Here is a 19,825-nt window from a genome sequence, read left to right as displayed (position 1 = left end):
TTAAGTAAAAGTTATCAATATCGCATTGACAAAGCATTGGCAGATTCTGCCCCAGAGGTAAAATAAAAGTGCGATGGGAGCGCGCCCTTAAAGTACCAAAAGTCATAATAAATGTCTGTTTTCAAAATGTACAAAGTAACGAGTAAGTTAGTAACTAAAGTTTTAAAATAATTGTAGTGGAGTAAAGGTACAATATGTCTCTAAGATGTAATGAATTCAAAGTAAAAGTACTGAAAATTGGAAATACTCCAGTAAAGTAAAAAATACCTCAAAATTGTTCTAAGTACAGTACTTTAATAAATGTACTTAGTTACTTTCCACCTCTGGCTGTTCCTAAGAAGAGGTTGGACAGATCCCCAGAGGAGACTCACCCCTGCGCCTTCTTAACGCATGACATGATGGAGAGACCATGAACTAATTATCAGCTATTAAAACTATTTTATACTCGAAACTGCCCCTAATCTATCTCAGTAATTGTCACAAAATTATCGGACTGATCAACATGCAGTGAAATCATTGATGATCAACAATGTCAATCATCATATAACATTTTATTTCTGTACCATAGCTGGACATGATCCATGTTTGTTTGTTCTCTTAATGTTGCTATGTTCCTTCTCACACAATGTCATTAATTTTGATGGCTCAGTACCAAACTCATGTGTGGGCAGTCTATAATTATATATATCTTGTTTATACACAGACTAGTTATATCAATTCATGTATTGTTTGGGTCAAATATCTCCAGTTATTTTGATTTAGCCCATTTAAAATGTTACTATATAATAAAAGGGCACATCTGCACAAACTATTAATTTCAAACATTCTATTTAATAAGATGTCCACATCAAAACATATCAAAAACAATTACAGCGAGGAAGAAATACACTACTGTGCACATTACATTGTCTGGATACATAGAGATTGAGGAAATGACTCTATAGAGAGATGGTGGACATCATCAGAACTGGAGTAGCCAAAACGTATCCAACCGTTTTAACCATATGAACCCTACATACTTATTGACTGGGGTCCCCAAGGTCTCTATACTACGATCCCTCCTTATTCCCTCTACACCAATACATCTTTCCCCATAAATATCCGATTTACAAGCTCACTCTGCTATTGCCGCTGAATGTTTGCCCCAGAATAGGGATGCTAGGGTTCATGTGGTTAAAAAACAAAAAACATCTTCCCCTTGACGATTTTTAAAGTCGACCTCCTTGAATGTGGTTCCAACAGTTCCATCTACCTCTCACAGCTATGATTTTCTTTACAAAATGAAAATGTAATAGAGCAATTTGCCATTTCTATAAAAAAGGAAGGGGAAAAAAAAGGAAGTCAACATTGTCATGTGATTGTTTGATACATCTATTTCGGTAAACCACAGCTGTGGCTCATTTGAGTTTGAATGACCACATGCCATTCCCATTACTATTTCTTTTTAAATAATAATAATGCTTACTGCACCAGCATTTTCTTTGACATAAATAAATTCTATAAAGCAGGTCAGGCCCTATCATTTATATTCTCACTACGGTTTGTATTATGGTTACATTTTAACGTAAACATTTTTCCTTAAACAGCAAAGATTTATGAAATCAATAAGTAATATTGAGCTCTAGGATCAACTTGGTTGGAGGTCAACTTGTTAAAATGAAAAAGAGGGGCCGAAATGTTTTGTTGCTGGGGGGTGGGGCGTTGAACCAATATGTTCACTGCTGACCTAGATGGCATAAAACAAAACTGACATTTACTTCTTTTTCCACACAGAAATAAGTGTACCTCAACTTGAGAGACAGATGCAAGTGAGCATCTAACATCTATATTATATATCTTTATGGTTTAAAAACATTACAAGTTTCTCTGAGATCTGTATCATAAGACTAGTCACATTTACTCTTTAGGATGGAGAACATAAAAGCAATAAAATGCGTAAACATGTCTTCTTAGGATGACCAGAGGATAAGAATAGGAAGAAAGATAAATGACCTTATCGATGTAATAACTTTTGTCCAAACTGCAAACCATGCTTCAGCAAAAACTATCCACATCTACACACAAGCATTTTGAATTCGTTCTGAGAAGATGTGAATTTAAATGTCCCAAATGGTCCATAGCCAAATGTCACTTGAAAGGTTATTTAAAAAGGAAAAATGCATTTCAATAATAATAAATCAGGTCTTTTTGTAAACATAAAAATGACATTGGGGAGAGAAAAAAATATGTTGAACATAGTTGATTATCCCTAACAAATAAGCAAATGTTCCATAATGGCAAGGCCAATGAGATATTGCTCAAATCTTTCACTGGAGGTAGTGTTAAGTTGTAACAACTTAACGTGAACCAACAGGAAAGTAGTATTTGGTCCCATGTTAAATAGCCCTGTATGTTTCTGGATACTGTATTATTTTCTTCCTTGTGATCAGCAAAGAATCTTTATCACTCAGAGGTGCATAAAACGGTCAACAATGCTGGTTTGTTTAAATATTAAGTTTTTCTTTAGTTTTTTTGTTTGTTTTTTAAAACCTTTTTTTGTAGCGGTTATATTGCCCAGCCTAAAAAAATAAAAGTTTTACTGGATAATGGTGACTTCATTTGAAAGCACAGGAGAGAGAGGAAGATTTAAAATAAAATGTACTTCACAGTGATATCAACTGAAAACAATCAGGAGCATGGCTGCTGGAACCAAACAACATCTCACACGCGCACGCACACACTGACGCAGTCACACAAAGACAAACACACTTGCACACTAACCTCACAACGATACACACCAGGACACCTCACTGTGGTTTCCCCAACAAGTTGGACAAGAACCCATGGCCCTCCCCCTGCCTGGCACCCGCTGCTAAGGGATCCATCTGGTTCAGTTCAGACTGATCCAGCATTTCAAAGTCCTCTCCGTCCAAGTCTGTGTCCAGCTCGGAGCTGGACTGCTTGCGGTAGCTTCGGGGCCCCTGTGGAGGCCTCTCTCTGCGTTGGGGTCGAGGCTGCAATGCCCCGGCCAGCGCTGCTTGGATCATGTTGCTAGCAATGGCTCCTGCCATGGCACCTGCGAAGTCAGAGGCGGGTGGCAGGCCGCTGAGGGACAGCTCTGCGTCCAGGTCGTCCTGGTCTGAGTCCAGGTGATCCACATCCAGCACTGAAGCCCGATGACCGGGCGCCCGCCCAGACATGGCCAGACTGGGCAGCCCAATGCTGGTGTCATCGTCATCATCCATCAAAGTGGCATCTGGGTTTATAGAGGGGAAGTCTGGAAGATCCTGAGCAAAGGACTCCTCAGGGTCACTGTGCCTGTCAAGATCTGATGATGGAGAAACAGACATAAAGACAGGACAAGGACAAGACAATATTTACTGAAAGAGTCACTGAAGAAATAAAAGACCACCTCTACATCTCCAGTGACTGGGCGCTCACCTTCAGAACCCTCTGTGAGAGGTGTCTGGCCACGGGACAGGTTGAAGGTGCCATTGTCAGTGTAAGACGCCTCAGCATCAGAGTGCTCAGAATCAGTCAGCGCAAGTTCCTTTGCCACAATATCCTCATCGAACTAGAAAAACATAAGATTGATACGTTTTCAATATATCTATATATTTCATATGCAGTCTCACAGATGTTAGGCCATACTGCACAGAAAAGGTTATTTTCAATATGACTTGTAGTTATATTATGCAGAAAATAAAGGCAAAAGCAATACTTTTTGTACAGATGAACAAGGATTAAAGATATTCACATTTGTTTTTATGACTTGTTAAAAGTCAAGATCTTTAAGTGTAGAAGTCTAATCGTCAACAATAGTAAAGTACCTACGAATAGTATGTAAGTGTTCTATTTTACATGTTACATCTGTATAATAGAAAAGAATCAGGACCACGGTCAATTATAAAAACATCGACTGTACAAGGCAAGCTAAGGTAAAGCACTGAACATTTCTATTTCAAACAGCATTTAAAATAGAACATATGAATTACTGTCGGGCAGAAAGCAGCCAACTCCTCCTCGCTGTCACTTGCTTCACCCGAGGCTGCACCATGGATAGTCTTACGCAGGACTGCAGAGTAAACAGACATATGCAGACCAAAGTTCATAGATATTACTGTGCAGGTCTGAATCTCTGACATTAAGGTGCAGAACAGAAATAGCCTACTGCTCATAATGACATGGAACTAGGCAGGATATACTGTATACCCGTAATTTTCGCACTATAAGCCGCACCTGAATATAAGCCGCAGCAGCTAAATTGAATGATTTGTACATATATAAGCCGCACTGGACTATAAGCCGCGGGTGTAAAATCCCTAGATTTAGGAGGTCCCCTAGTGGCCGTTAGTTATAAAAATCCATAGATAAGCCGCACCGTTATATAAGCCGCAGGGTCGAAAAATGGGAAAAAAGTCGCGGCTTATAGTCCGAAATTTACGGTATATATAGACATAGCACAGATGTTTGTGTTTGGAGTTCAACAAATGATACCTTGCACGGTAAAACTGTGGTGTTCAACCATATTGACCTGAAAAGCATTAAGACTAGCAAACAATACAATGGTACAGGTGTACTACTTACACTGATTATCCATAGGCTTTGACATCATGAATCCGCGAACGCTGAAGTCCAGCCGCTGCAGGACTGGCTCCAGCTTCACACACACATGCTGCAAAACTCGATGATAGGCTGCTAATGGTGCCAAGAGAACCGCCAACACTAGGGAGAGAGGTGAGAAGAGCCATAGAAGAATAGACACAGGATGATAACTCCGTCTTTAGTTTTTGCATAAGGGATGAAATGAACAATGCATCAATCTGTGATCTCTATTGTGATCTCTATAAGGAAAGCCTTCCCCTAGGTCACCTCATCTCATTGTGTTGCACATGTCTGTATCTGTTTGTTTGTCGATGTGGGCAACAAGACCATAGTTTTTGTTTTGTTCTCCTTTTAGCTTGATTTAACCCATTCAAACCGGGAACGCATCTGTGTAACCACTTTATCCATATTTTATACTTTGGCAGGGTATTTTATACCCTGGCACAACATTTTTTAGATGGGGTCAAATACACATAATTTTGACATGGAAAGTTTGAGCACCACTGTAGTTGGTGCTCAAACTTTTTTCAGAAAACTGTTTAGGAATTAGAAGACATGTTATAGAATTAGCAGACATTTTATAGAATTTTATTTTCTTTATTGCTTGTCAGAATTAACTTGTTAACTATGTTATTACCTTATGTTTTTTTTAAACGTGTATGTTTTACTTATATATGTTTTGCTCCAACTGCTGTTCAGCACTTTGTAACTCTTGTTTTGAAAAGTGCTATATAAATAAAGTTATTATATTTATTATAATACAGCTAACATAATCTGTCCCATTGCTTCTCTCCTTGGGCCATTTACACACACCCACCATTCCATTACCATAGGTAATATTATATAATTATCCTTTCAAAACAGATAAATATTAACTGAAACATAGACACTGTTAACATGAACAGACTGCATTGGATTGTTTGAGACATCAGAGAGTGTACTAGACGGCCCTGACAGACTCTCTCCGGTCTACACTAGGGTTAGAGGTTGGGAGATTAACCCTTTCTCAGCTTGACCTCCTTAACCAGCTAGGTAGCTCCCTCCCTCCTTTCCTTCATGGCATTAATCACCTTACAGACTAGGCTCTGCTGCTAAGGCTCAACAGATCTGGTTTCACTTCCCATGCATTTTTAACACTGGCAACCAGGCTGCGTTTCCCTGCCAATTAAGCCCTCTGAATGGGCCTGGGGTTTGTAGTCTGGACCAACATACAACTGGACTCACCAGCAGAGTAGGACAGCACCAATCCAGGAATATGGCGTCCAATCATGGCCAGAGAGGTGAGGACTCCACAGCTCATGAGGCAAAACTGACACCACGAAGCACAAGCATGCACAACACAGTCAGCAAGTGTCACTTCAACCATTAAATGCTTATGTTAATGTTGCTACTAATTTACTAAATACCATCAGTGTGTGATGGCACTATAGCCTGGCTCCAGCCCGTGAATCGCTAGCCATGCCCATTAAAAAAATATGTTCAGGCGATTCTGGTCTGGTGACGCTCTCATAGGAGGTCTCAGCCTCGGTTGAAAATCTGATCGACGAATCGGGATCGGGATAATCCAGTATGAACCAATCGCCAAAGAGTCTTTGAAAAAAAAAACTTTGGCCACGCCCCCATCTCAGCAATCGGCTGCATTGAGAGGGCTTTCAGACTGAATAATGGAGTGAAACGAAATGAAAATTCAGGCTGAGTGTCAGGCTAATGGCACTAGGCAGTTTGTGTTCTTTACCTTGCCTGGATTAAGTCCTTTGTACTGCGCCACACTGGACATGAGGGCTGTTCCAGTGACCCAGGTCTCAGCAATGTGGTGGCACAGTTCAGGTACACTCAGAACCCCTGGCTGCACCAGGCCCCAACTAGACAGATATAAAATGTTACTAATCATCATAATCATCATAATCATCTCTTAGCGGCTGGCGGTTACAGTGCATACTACAGACGATACCATAGTTACATAACAGGAACATACCCTTCATTTTCTGATTCATCCAGCTTTTTGACTGTGGAAGGAGAGAGAATATCCATGATATAAAACCACAAAAACAAAGTGTACAATACACATCTTTTACCAATGTTTTCATTTTCATGTAGCATCTATTTAATTGATATCTACATGATCATAGTTATCAATCAGATTTAAGGGATCTAGCTATGAAGATTAAGAGGAGCATCCGTTGTGTCTGGTAAATAGCACTTGCAATAAATAAGTAAATAGCACTTGCAATGTCCAGAGTTTAGGGCTTTCAACTCCAGAATTCATCTTTAAGCACATTAACTTTCACTCATCTTTAAGCACATTAACTTTCACTCACAGGAAAGAAGAGTCATGAACTTTTGCAGATTAATTAGAGCTATGGTATAATTAAAAAGAGGGCCATTGAACTCTGCAGGGAAGATAAGGACATAAGACAGAATCAGAGCCCCTAAAGTCCCTAAAGGCACGACAATGTCACTGAATGAAAATAACTGATTTATAAACAATTTGTCGCTTACAAATCAGTTATATTCGAGAGCGACACTGTTGTGTGACAGTAGTAGTATAAATTAGACTTCAGAATACAGACAACAAGAAAAAGAGAGATCCCCCAGATGTACCTCTGATTTGAGGCCAGATCTTATTCCTCCAGGTATCCACACAAACAACAAATAACAGTCCAGAGGCCACCAGGAAGAGCAGCCGAAATGAGGTCAAAGCAAAGAACCTACAATTCAAATAGAGAACACAAATATGAGGTGTGTGCTACCAAAGCATACGGTTTTAGTACAATGTTCAACTGGAGACTAAAAGTTGACAAAGGATGATGATTCATCATTAAATTGTAATTCAAGTAGGGCTGCAACTGTTGATTATTTTCTTAACGTTATTCTATTGATTACTTTTTCTGTTAATCGAACAGCAATTATTTTATATTTATAAATTGTTTAATTTTTATGTATCAATGAATCGATCTTTAAGCCTGATTTTATACTAAGTCATATTACGGTGTCGCACAACAGTCAGTCGCTGATACAAAATATAAAAGCTCATAACACAACGCCTAGCGTCGTTTTCATTCAAATCGATTATTTTTTACAATAAATTGCAATGAGCCATGGTCATTGCAGTTATGTTGTCGGCTGAGTCACTGGGATGTCTCATGATGTAACTAGAGTTCTTATTCAGAACCTATATAGCTTAAGTTCAGGTTTATTTCTTAATTAAATGAAAATAGTGATCCAGAGTCAGCAGACAGTGTTTTGACCTCATTATACTGTAGATTTGCTCAGTCATTGTTCCATAAACCATTGCCCTTCGACTTCCACAGTTATGAGCGCTGTACTTTAGCAGCTGGTACAATATACATTACAAGACTTGGGCTGGCCCTGTTACAGTAGACCACTTTAAAAGAGGGAATAAACCTGCTAGTCAGAAATCCAATGTTATGATAAGCTTTCGTCCTAAGGGCTTGTCAGCATCCAGTCATTAAATTGCTTGATATACTCTGTTGCATGCATAGCAGTGTCGCACACCGAAACTAGTCGATCTACAAGTGCACAACACGTTGTGAGCTTGTAGATCGGGAAGAGTTGAAGATCAGGAAGCAGATCAGAGATCACAGGAGTTGTTCTTTGGTTGCTAGCTCTGGGAGAAAGTTATTCACATTCACTGGGATAAAGTTATTCACACTCACTGGGATAAAGTTATTCACATTCATTGGGATAAAGTTATTCACTGGCTGGAGTGCTTTAGGTATTAGGAAGGAATAATATATGCCCTGTGAGACTTATCAGACTCTATGGCACCACTGTGCCTCTGTAAGGCTTCACAATTTAACCACCACAACAGAGTAACATGATTCAGTCATCTCACCAGTATTATAAAAATATCAATCTAATAACTTGTTTGGAGAGTAAGTAATATTTTAAATTACATTATATTAATATCAACAAGATAAGAAGCAAACCCTAATAAAATACTTAATACTAGCATATTTCTCCGCAGAGTTGGGCTTGTGTGTTCAAAATAGTTCATACTTTCAGAGTAAGGACGATATCCTATTGGATCTCCCAGTTGTTTAGCTAAGGCCACAAGTTCTGTTGATGCTCTAATAGGAAGGCAGAGATACGGTACCCAGTATTCCTAACACTTCCCCATAATGCATGGGATTTCCATTCCCTGTCATTCAATGCATTCGTTTGGGATACTGTATCAATGTGGGCTGAAACTAATGTTCACCGACGCACAAGTAAACGGGAGAGGGAGAGTGGAGTGCCTAATATGCCCTGTGGTCTAATCAAATAAAGGGTGCATTCCTGAACTGGATGAGCAGGCCTCCATGTCCCTCCAAGGCTGCAGGTCAGTGATTCATGTCACAGGGCAACATTAAACTACTTTATTCTATACTATACGTGTGCTCAGCATTTTCAGAGACCTAATGTGAAGCTAGGCACATAACACTGCACACCATGATATCATTACAATTTAACAAGTATTTATTATTGTTAATATTGTAGATTATACTGTCAATTTGTGTGCCAAAATGGTGTATGCTCATTTGGGCGTTGATCGTTACACCAGATGTCAAACACCGCATTTAGGTTTTAGGGGTGTTGTACAGCACTCTGGTCTAGGCCTTAGATACAGGCACTTATATGCGTTGTCACTCTATAAATAGCCACACTAGTGAGAGCCATCTGTCTTGTCTTGAGAATTGAAAGGTGACATGCTTGTATTGTGCACAAGCATCTGCTGCATTGGGAGTCACGACACGTTAGCTTATATTGTAAGCACTATAACGGCCAGGCGCAGCCATTGTAATGTCTGAATCTGAGTTGCCTATACCAGTGGTTCTCAAAGCTGATATCAGGGAACTCTCTGGGTTCTTTTTAGGGAGTCTAAATTGACCCCTCTGGCCTCTGGGCTCTGCCAGTATACAAATCATTTGTATACGGTCAGAGTTAAGGGGAGACCTCAAAATGATTATACTATTTGTACACTCTTGTTTTTACTGTGCAAAAAAAACACTGCATGCAGCACCAGACAGGCACACTGCACGATTAACGTCACTCACCAGAACACAACGTTAACCACCATGTACGTTAGAACACACTGCACGGGTCTCTCCCACACCAGGACGGACTGCAGGTAGGTCAGCAGCCGCTCGTAGGGACCCAGCCTCGCCTGCAGGGCGGCTTTGACAGCCCTCACCTGGCCGTCTCTCTCGCTGGAGCTGGGGCGACTCCTCAGGCCTAGGCTGGAGCCCTGCTGCTGCTGCGTCGTGTCACCCGTGGCGGCCGCGGCCGCGTCCTCCTCCGCCATCTTCTTGGCGTGTAGCATTGATTCAAGGAGCCTGTAAATAGACCGTTAGTCACTGAACAGGTACAGCTCTCTGTGACCACACGGACCTCAGGACGGTTGCTAAGCTAACGTTAGCAACCCGTGTGCGAGCAAGTAAACGCCGGCTAGGCTAGTAGCGCTAGGCTAGCAGCTCAACCGTCAGACACGCTCCTCTTGACATCAACGTGTCAGACCATCACAGGGAATGATGCGGAAACTAGACGCAAAAACAACATCTGACACTGACTTTTTATGTGACTATTGTGACATTTTGGCAGAGACGTCGCCGTCGTAAATTTGATGTCTTATGACAATATGGCGTCACCTGTTTTTGTTTTACTCGCACACGGTAGGCTGGCTGGAAGCACGTGATGGGATCGCGCTTGTCCAATCAGAATCCACGCCGGTGCAGCGCGCCCCCAAGCGCGCCCCCTCTACTGACGGAGACGTTCCAGAGAAATATTTAGGTTTTCCCCTCGATTATGAAATTGTATATAATAATGTATTTAAAGGGTTAGTTCAGATTTTTGGAGTATTTTCTGTAGGAAATACTTACCATTAATGTAGTGGTTGCAAAGATATTAATTGATTGCCCGAGTCCCGTGGTCAGAGTTATGGTCCGTTTCTGATAAATATGAATGTAGTTCCGGTAGATTAGTAGATTTGGTGGGGGCCGCTCATTAAAAATAAATACATTTAAAAAAATAGCGTAATTTGTATTGTTGACCTATTTCTACCATATAGAGCAGGTTTCGTTCAATTTCGACCCCTCTGTCACATGGTACTATTTTTTGTGTCATATAATTTGTGCGTGAGTAGGCTGCCGCGGCGCAGTGATTCTGGACACAAACATTAGTACCATGTGACAGAGGGGTCGAAATTGAACGAAACCTGCTCTATATGGTAGAAATAGGTCAACAATACAAATGACGTTAGTTTTTTTAATTTATTTCTTTTTAATGAGCGGCCCCCACCAAATCTACTAATCTACCGGAACTACTTCATATTTATCAGAAACGGACCATAACTCTGACCACGGGACTCGGGCAATCAATTAATACCTTTGCAACAACTACATTAATGGTAAGTATTTCCTACAGAAAATACTCAAACAATCTGAACTAACCCTTTAATATAACATATATTGTAATAATTTAAAAATAATGATATATATAATGTACAAAAATACTATATTAAGTAAAGAAAAAGTAAAGAATAAGACTGAAACCTAGGGCACATAGGGATTATTATTCTATTATTCCAAATGTTAAAAAAAAAACGCATGCAAAGCATTTAACCGTTATGAATTTGGAATTTTCAAAAATAAATACATTCAAAATACTCAAACGTTTATTAAGTTCCACAATAATAAAATAAAAACGCTCCGTGGGGTGTACGTACACGACGCAGTATTCAACAGACAGACAGAGTGAGAGGTGACCTGGAACGCAACCATGTCGATAAGTGTAGCGTTGCCATGTCCGCTTTTTATAAGCTGTTTTTCCTAAGATGTAGTTACTTATTTGGGCTTGCTTGAAGCAAGCCCAAATAAGTAACTACATCTTAGGAAAAGCAAGTTGCTTCCTAATGTTGTTTAAACCAGTGGTTCTCAAACATTTTCATGTCAAGGACCTGCAAATGTGATTGTCAATATGTTGTGCCAGCCTGGGACCCCCGTACCAGATTTGTGTTGTTAAAATGTTTTTTAATTATTATTTTCAAATAGCCTATATTTTCCACATAGGTCTGCTCATGTGGCTCATGTGGCCTAGTTGCTTCTTTTGGCAATATAGGATCTGCCCCTTCCTGTGGTCTGCATCCAAACCCTGATCCAAACCTTATTTTTAACTCTATATGATCCAAACCCATCTCTCTTTTGGGCTTCTTTTCGTAGACCTGCTTGCTTATTTCTCTCGCAGAATCTGGCAACACTGGTTAACTGTGTTGTGTTGTGTTGTGTTTCCAGCGGGAAGGAGCAGGGTTGTAGCGGACTGACTGACTCACTGACAAGTCTCTGCATCTCAGCTGGTTCTGTCTGTTAGTGTATATTGTAGCTAGTAGCTGGCTAGCTATTAGCGAAGAGGCTATATATATATAGCCATACGAAGAGGAAGAAGGAACATGCCGCGAGAAATCATCACTCTCCAACTAGGACAATGCGGAAATCAAAGTATGTTATTATACCATGGACCTTCATGCTAGCCATGCTATCCAACTGGCTATTGTGTAGAGTGAGTGGCTGTAGCTAACTGCTGTAGCTAAGGATGTGTGTTGTATTTGGATCAGCTGAATACAGCTCAAACTGATAATCAAAACGTTAAAAATAAAACGGCTGCTGTCATCTATTAGTAGCATTATGTGAACTGAGTGATGAATGAAGTCACGCGGTGTGTTTGCTGGTGTGGATGGATGTCCTACTCATTAAGGTCCCCAATGTGAAACATTGAATATTAGTAGCCTTGGATCAAGACAGTTATAGATGTATTGTATCGAGTACATCTATCTAAAATATATATATATGATAGTCTTGATCCAAGTCTAGGATATTTATGTATTAATTCAGGGGTTGGCATTAACCTTTTTGAAATTAAGTGCCATGCTTTTATTTTCTAGATAGCGTGCCATGTCAACCTTAAGTTTCATTATTTATGACACCACATAAAAATAAAATATTTCCAGCAGATTTTGATTGTCCATAAATATAACATATTTTTTCCTTTCTTTTGAAATATTTTCTTTCACATCAGGACATTGTATTGATCATTAGTTAGACTCAATGATCTTTAGGTGAGCAGCAATAATAACCCACCTATCCCCCAGACCCCTAGCCTGGCGTAGCTAGACTATATCACTGCAATGTTTTTTTGCACTCGCAGATTCGTCTGGTCCCAGGCTACCAGACCCCCTCCCCAGTCAGAGTTCAATTTGAATGAATGTAGAATTATGTGCAGGATGTAATTTGCATACAGATGTGAGGGCTTAATTTAATTGACTACATACAAAAAATATATAATATTTTTTTTAACAAAAACCCTCTCTCACACTTATGCCAGTGTGGCAGTGTTTACCCTCCCCTGTGCCAATGTTGGCACCCGTGCCTAAGGTTGCCTACCCCTTACTGTGTCCAACTATGTGCTTGCTAATACTTTTAGCAGTGGACAATTTACTTTGATGGAGGCAAAGCCTATGTTTCTGTAGATTCATGTTATTAATGTGACCTCCCATCTCCATGTTCCAGTTGGGTTCGAGTTCTGGAAGCAGCTGTGTGCGGAACACGGCATCAGTCCGGAGGGGATTGTGGAGGATTTTGCAACTGAAGGAAACGACAGAAAGGATGTGTTCTTCTATCAGGTAAAGACTGCAGGACTTATATTGCTATAAAGCATTATCAAATTTTCAATGAAGCTGAGTAGGAAATTGATCCATCCATTTATGCAATAATCCTAATCACATCTCCACTGCAGCGCCTTCATCTACCACTAGATGGAGTGGTTGCAGTGTAACTGGAGTAGGGTGAATGTTAAAAGACATAGCCACATGCAGAATGTAGATCATAATGTATTCTGTCATGACCATCAAGTCCTAAGCCCTCCCTTCCCATGTGAAACGCAGGCCGATGATGAACACTACATCCCCCGTGCTGTTCTCCTGGATCTGGAGCCCAGGGTCATCCACTCAATCCTCAATTCCCCTTATGCCAATTTGTACAATCCAGAGAACATCTACCTGTCTGAACATGGCGGAGGTGCAGGGAACAATTGGGCCAGTGGATTCTCACAGGTAATAATCATACGATAACAAGTCACTGTTCCATTTTTGCTTGATTTAATTTAACAAATGTTAAATTGAATTAAAATTAAAAAAATGCTGTACTTAATTTTTCCAGGGAGAGAAAATCCATGAAGACATCTTTGATATCATTGACCGGGAGGCAGATGGCAGCGACAGTTTGGAGGCAAGCCCTCATTTGTTTTTAAAGCATCATTGTCACTGCACCTTTGCACCTCATGAGGGGTTACAAAAGCAGGTTTACATTAGGTGGGATTTTGGACTGACAGATGCACAGTAGTAAAATCACTGCAGTGCAGCTGAGCATTGCTGTAATCTGCTGACCGCATTTATAATTGGTACTGCCAATACAGCTAGAGCCTCAACAAAACATTGCAAACCATGTGAAAATAGAAGCAATTTTAAAATGTGTAGCTTTTAATTATGAGGGTTCTTTATTATTTTCAGTTTTGAACTTAATTAGCTTATGATAACCTGTGCCTGCAAAAAAAAGAAAAGCAGAAAATTAGAGCGATGTTATGCTGGCATGCCTTCTGTTGGTGACATAGTAATTCTTGATTAAAGGAATATCTGCATCCGACATCATTTTTCACACATTGACTGCCTGTCTGTCATGGAAGGCCAGATGTTACAATAATATGTCATCTCCAACAACAGATAGATTTTGTACCACTTCACCAGCAGACAATAACTCTCTGTTAGACTGTGAACATGGCTTGCATCACTCAACAGCAGAGTTTGTGTATCAATTAGACACACAATGGAGAGGAAGAATGGTGTTGTCTAAGACTATTGTGTGACTGATGTGTGATAGGTGTTGTTAAGTTAACCTATAGATATTTCTTCCCCCACTTGCAATAGTGGTTTGGTAGAAAATGTTTTCCTTGAGCATTGAATGACCAACTTGGTAGAAAGTCCATGTAAAACGGGTGCTCACACATGTCGTCGTAAACCAGTAAAGCCTGAGCTATGCTCAGTATTATTCTGAGACTTTCCTCAACAGCCAGCCTCCCCATAAAACAACATTCAGACCTCCCCTTGGAGGTCTGAGCTCTGTTATTCATTCACATTATGACCCCACATTATTATTTAGTGTATGTGTATGTGTGTGTGTGTGTGTGTGCTGGGTTGGATGGTAGGCTGAGTGGTAGTGTGTATGTATGTGTTGGCAGGGTGTGGCGTGTTGGATGTCGGGTGATAATAGCTGGGCTAGTGTAGAAGGCAGGTATTACAGGCCTGTCTTCGGGGAGAGGGAGCCTATTTGTGAGGTGGGGCTGCACTCCCATTTATATAACTGCCTAGGGAGGGAGGCAATTGCTCTCCCACACACATTCAGACGTTTGCATTGGGCACAGTTATAGTATAGGCAAAACACAAACGTGGCAGGTTCAGTAGCAGAGAATTTGTCTTCTTGAGCTGCACATACTAAGTCACCTTTTGTCCTTGCAGGGCTTTGTCTTGTGTCACTCCATTGCTGGTGGAACGGGCTCAGGCTTGGGTTCCTACTTACTGGAGAAACTCAATGACAGGTCAGTGCACGCACGCACACATTAGATTTGACAACACAGCCTGCCTAGGTGGGGTTTCCCACCCCTCGAGTATGACATCAAAATCAAAATGGCCACCGTATGAATATGCTCAATAACTGAAAGCGACTCTTCTACTAGTGTTGACCTTTTACACCATGTGCCCTTTCCCTGTAAGCGCTGAGATTTCCACAGTCATTGAACTAGCATGTTTTGTGAACCCTATCCCCCCACCCCCCCCTCTGATCTTCAGGTACCCAAAGAAACTGGTGCAGACATATTCTGTCTTCCCTAACCAGGATGAAATGAGTGACGTGGTCGTCCAGCCGTACAACTCACTGCTCACACTGAAGAGGCTCACCCAGAATGCAGATTGTGTGGTAAGTAGGCCTAATAGATTCCTCATAGATTAGATTTTTAACAACATTTCCACACAGGAGCTCATGTTTTTGTGTAGGCTGCCTCTGTAACAGGTTAATAAGGAAGCAAATTACAGTGCCAGAATTAAGTCATTACAAATCTAGCATATTAAATCTCAGTCTTAGATTGATGTTGTATAAGGCTGAGGTGCTCTGACAGGCTAAACAGTGAACAGTAAAATCCCAGTGTTAATTTATCTCGGAAGAGTATAAAATGGAACCAAAGTCCATTTTTCCACCCTTAGGAGTTAAATTAACACTAAGGATTTTACTGCGTGTGTCCTCTCTAATACCTACTTCCGCCAGCGTCTTACATAAGGCCCTCATATTGATTAAATTAGTCAGAAAGCTAATAGAATCTGCTCAAGACTTGGCCCCCCTGTTACAGCCACACAGTGTGCCCCTTATGTCCAACCCCCCCCCTAAACAACAGCATACTGTGTTGCTTTTCAAGAGGTTCCCTGACTACTTGATGACTCAAAGGCAGTCTTTCTACATTGCAGCAGCATATTGCCTTTCTTCATGTTCATTGGAAAGAAATGAAAGCTATCTTCACTTGTTTGACGTTCACCCGCATCTTTGTGTTTTTGTGCTTTTGTCAGGTGGTGTTGGATAATACTGCTCTAAATCGAATCGCCACAGACAGGCTGCATATCCAGAACCCTTCCTTCTCCCAGATCAATCAGCTGGTACGTGAACAATGTCACTCCGGGCCAGTTCATCAGAAGGGGTTTTAAACGGGACTAGTTTGCAGCATGCCTGTATTTGATGAAGAACAAATAGTCAGTTTAGAAGAGAAGTAAATGGAATGTCATGCTCATGGCAAAAATTAAATAAAAAAATAATGTATGAACTAGTCCCTCACACGTCAGACTGGATCTTTCTTTAGCTTCTCTGAAATCAGCAAGTGTGTGCAGTTTTCAAACCATAGCTTGGTTGTGTCACTGGATGTAGATTGCTTGCACCGCAACATTAATTAAGTTAGAATTTTGGCTTCATCTGCAAGTTAAATTAGGGGAAAAAAATGAATTTTGTCAAGCTCCTGTAGTTGACTCCTGTACCTAACTTAAACTTTATACATGCAGGTTTCCACCATCATGTCTGCCAGCACAACCACCCTACGTTATCCAGGATACATGAACAACGATCTTATTGGTCTGATTGCCTCCCTTATCCCTACACCCCGCCTCCACTTCCTTATGACGGGCTACACTCCACTCACCACTGACCAATCTGTAAGTTGTTTATTTTAACCGATTCTACAAAGTGACGCGCTGTGAGCTTATAGAGAAAAACGCACTGCACTGCAAAAATCACTACGCTTTAATGAAATTGTGCAGTGTTGCGTGCAGTTTTTAAATATTTAGTTATACCTGCTTTCCTGCGTTGCATTTTTTATTAGCGAGTCGATTGTGTTCTTATCTTTATTTTTGCTACTTGCATCCTAATAGCCTGCTAAAGAATACAGATTATTTTAAACATTCAGATAATTTACTTTGTGGCGGGAGCAATCAGTAGTTACAAATATTATAAGACATTTGCTTTTTGCCTTCCTCTCCCCTGTGTCTCAGGTGGCCAGTGTGAGAAAAACCACTGTGTTGGATGTGATGAGAAGGCTTTTGCAACCCAAGAATGTAATGGTGTCCACGGGCAGAGACAGACAGGCCAACCACTGCTACATCGCCATCCTCAACATCATCCAGGGAGAGGTGGATCCCACACAGGTATGTGGTGTGCATAAAGGTAGTATGCATCCATGTCATGTCATTGATTACAGTAGGCGAAAGCTATAATTTCTTTTCAGATCTACAACCTCAGCACTTAGTTCAGCCTTTGGTTATTTTTAAACAACAGCTATTTAAATACAATTGACTTGACATGTGAGCTTGTAGATCTGCTCTTTTTGAAGATTGTAAGAAGGGCTTAAGGGGTTAATATCATCTCCATTACCTTGTATCTATATCCAGTAGTGTATTTCATTGTTCATTGGACCGCATGTTTCTGCTCACTGTAGGTGCACAAAAGCCTCCAAAGGATCCGAGAACGGAAGCTGGCCAGTTTCATCCCCTGGGGTCCTGCCAGCATCCAGGTGGCTTTGTCAAAGAAGTCCCCATACCTGCCGTCTGCCCACCGAGTCAGTGGCCTCATGATGGCCAATCACACCAGCATATCATGTGTACGTGCAAACAAGACATGTGTCTCGCTATACACACCCGTTCGGTTCAATACTGTTACAATTTGTTATTTACAGGATGGATTTACGTATACCAAGTCAGGCCGTTCTGTATTGAGGCAGTGCTTGAGGGCATACATGATTGTTCACTCACGCTTCTGTTCGCTTCCCACAGCTGTTTGAACGGACGTGCCGTCAGTATGACAAACTGCGTAAGCGTGAGGCCTTCCTGGAGCAGTTCCGTAAAGAGGATATCTTCAAGGACAACTTTGACGAGCTGGACAACTCTCGTGAAGTGGTCCAGCAACTGATTGACGAGTACCAAGCAGCCACACGACCCGACTACATCTCCTGGGGCACACAGGATCAGTGAACACACTGCTGTCATGTACAGTACCTAAACTATAGCCTAAGAAGCAAATATACTGGGCTATTTACCTTTGTCCCAAGTCACAATTTTCACCTTTAGAAGTAAATATGATGTATATAAACTTAAACATTTTTGAACCCTCCCATGTTCCATTAATAGATTTGATCTAGCATGAATCCCACTGAATGTGAGGGTGTATAGGATTGCCATAACCATTAAACCAAATTATAGCAAAAAAGTAATTTTTCTGGGGCTTGGTATCCTCTCAAGAGCCAAACTCCACTTAAACCCAAACCTGCACTATGTTAGCGAGTCCTGTGAGGCTTCAGTCTGTGAAACAGGGAGACATCAATGTCTACGTTTCTGTGCCTGTATACAACCCCTACTTATGGTCATCAATAATGGTATATAGTTTCCCTCCTACACTCTGCCTTTCCCTCTTATTCCATTTTAACATAATGCAAAAGAGAATACGTTGCCTTGTTTTGGTCTATTTTTCTATTGAGTTCAGTAGTTCAGTTTTAGCGGTGTTCGTTTACAGTGGTATAAGCCTGCACATCCTGACAGGTAATTACATTATAACTGATGGAATGTGTGACATGACATCGCCCACGTTCCGGACATTGCTGACATGGTTCGTTGTATGTTGTCTGCTGCTGTGTTCTAGTATATTAATGCAAACACAATCAGTGCTCATGACAATATATATTGTACACATTAGCTGTTGCTGTACATGCAATTACTACAAGATTGTAATAATTTCATGTTGGATTGTCAAACTGCAAGAGCATTCAAATTGCATTTGTGTGACCTATGTTCAAAGAAGGAATTTGCACAGACAGGGATGTACAAAAATGAAACTAGTTTGAACACTTCAACCTTGTGCCTGTATGTATACCTTCAAGAGTCAAAAGTTCTCTTTAGTTATCCAAATGTATATAGCATTACATATTTCTTTGTTGGACCTGTTTGAAATAATAAGTAAAGATGTTTTCTATTAATCTGTCTTTAGTGTTATACTGTATGTAGTTATATTAATGAGGTGGATCGTATGTTTATCAGAATAATGACCGATTGTTTCCTTTATAGTAGTTCAACACAATATTGTAAAGTTATACAACACCTGGATCTGCAGTGGCCTTGCAGCTGTTAATCTAACTAGTTTAGGCTCAATTACCACAGGGGAATGCTGAGGCAATTAGCAACTCTTGCTCAAGCAGCTATTCTTTTTAACCAGAAAAGCCATTCAGATACATAGGCAGCTATGCTGTATGGGCCAAATTTCACTCTGAAAAACAGTGGGTGGCTCTAAAAAGCCATTTGGCCTCTGATATGTAATGGAGTAAGTAAAAGTACAGAAAACTAGAAATACTCCAGTAAAGTAAAAGAAAAACTCAAAATCATATTTAAGTACAGTGCTTGAGTAAATGTACTCAAGCACTGTATATACTCTGGTCAAATATGACTCCAGTACAAGTCAAAGTAGCTCACTAAAAATGTTACTCAAGTTCAAGTACAAAAGTAATTGCTTTTAAATATACTTAAGTATTCAAAATACGTGCTTTTAAAAATATTTTAAAGTAAAAAGTACAAGTATGCATTGCTGTAATGTTTTCACAATTCATTTATAGAACCTTGTAA

General features: G+C 40.4%; 2 protein-coding genes across 2 annotated transcripts; one reads left to right on the top strand and one right to left on the bottom strand.

The window, feature by feature from the left end:
- Positions 1–811: 811 nt before the first annotated feature.
- retreg3 (reticulophagy regulator family member 3) lies at positions 812–10,222 on the bottom strand. The gene is made up of 9 exons (XM_084071549.1): positions 9,642–10,222; positions 7,186–7,292; positions 6,560–6,590; positions 6,320–6,446; positions 5,809–5,893; positions 4,567–4,704; positions 3,975–4,054; positions 3,421–3,553; positions 812–3,307 (listed from the first exon to the last, which is right to left on the bottom strand). The coding sequence occupies exons 1-9, from the start codon at positions 9,905–9,907 to the stop codon at positions 2,787–2,789; spliced, it is 1,488 nt and encodes a 495-aa protein (XP_083927675.1). The 5' UTR covers positions 9,908–10,222; the 3' UTR covers positions 812–2,786.
- A 1,666-nt stretch (positions 10,223–11,888) lies between these two features.
- On the top strand, positions 11,889–19,185 carry tubg1 (tubulin, gamma 1). Its single transcript, XM_084072611.1, has 11 exons — positions 11,889–12,077; positions 13,146–13,258; positions 13,520–13,687; positions 13,794–13,862; positions 15,146–15,225; positions 15,476–15,602; positions 16,244–16,330; positions 16,727–16,876; positions 17,213–17,365; positions 17,656–17,817; positions 17,990–19,185. Exons 1-11 carry the CDS (start codon positions 12,029–12,031, stop codon positions 18,185–18,187), a joined length of 1,356 nt encoding a protein of 451 aa, XP_083928737.1. The 5' UTR covers positions 11,889–12,028; the 3' UTR covers positions 18,188–19,185.
- Positions 19,186–19,825: the final 640 nt, after the last annotated feature.

Source organism: Gymnoscopelus microlampas (assembly GCF_963454915.1).
Source record: "Gymnoscopelus microlampas genome assembly, chromosome: 11".
NCBI classification, from domain to species: domain Eukaryota; kingdom Metazoa; phylum Chordata; class Actinopteri; order Myctophiformes; family Myctophidae; genus Gymnoscopelus; species Gymnoscopelus microlampas.
Note: the sequence above shows the minus strand (reverse complement) of the source record. Positions and strands in the feature narration are given on the sequence as shown.

Bases quoted from the DNA above. Each gene is read 5' to 3' on its own strand.
- retreg3 (XM_084071549.1), bottom strand. From the start codon at position 9,907: ATGCTACACGCCAAGAAGATGGCGGAGGAGGACGCGGCCGCGGCCGCC. The intron at 6,591-7,185 runs GTACATCTGGGG...CTCCTTCCACAG, and splicing joins GATCTGGCCTCAAATCAGAG to TCAAAAAGCTGGATGAATCA. The intron at 6,447-6,559 runs GTATGTTCCTGT...ATATCTGTCTAG, and splicing joins GATGAATCAGAAAATGAAGG to TTGGGGCCTGGTGCAGCCAG.
- tubg1 (XM_084072611.1), top strand. From the start codon at position 12,029: ATGCCGCGAGAAATCATCACTCTCCAACTAGGACAATGCGGAAATCAA. The intron at 13,259-13,519 runs GTAAAGACTGCA...TGTGAAACGCAG, and splicing joins AGGATGTGTTCTTCTATCAG to GCCGATGATGAACACTACAT. The intron at 16,877-17,212 runs GTAAGTTGTTTA...CCTGTGTCTCAG, and splicing joins CACTCACCACTGACCAATCT to GTGGCCAGTGTGAGAAAAAC.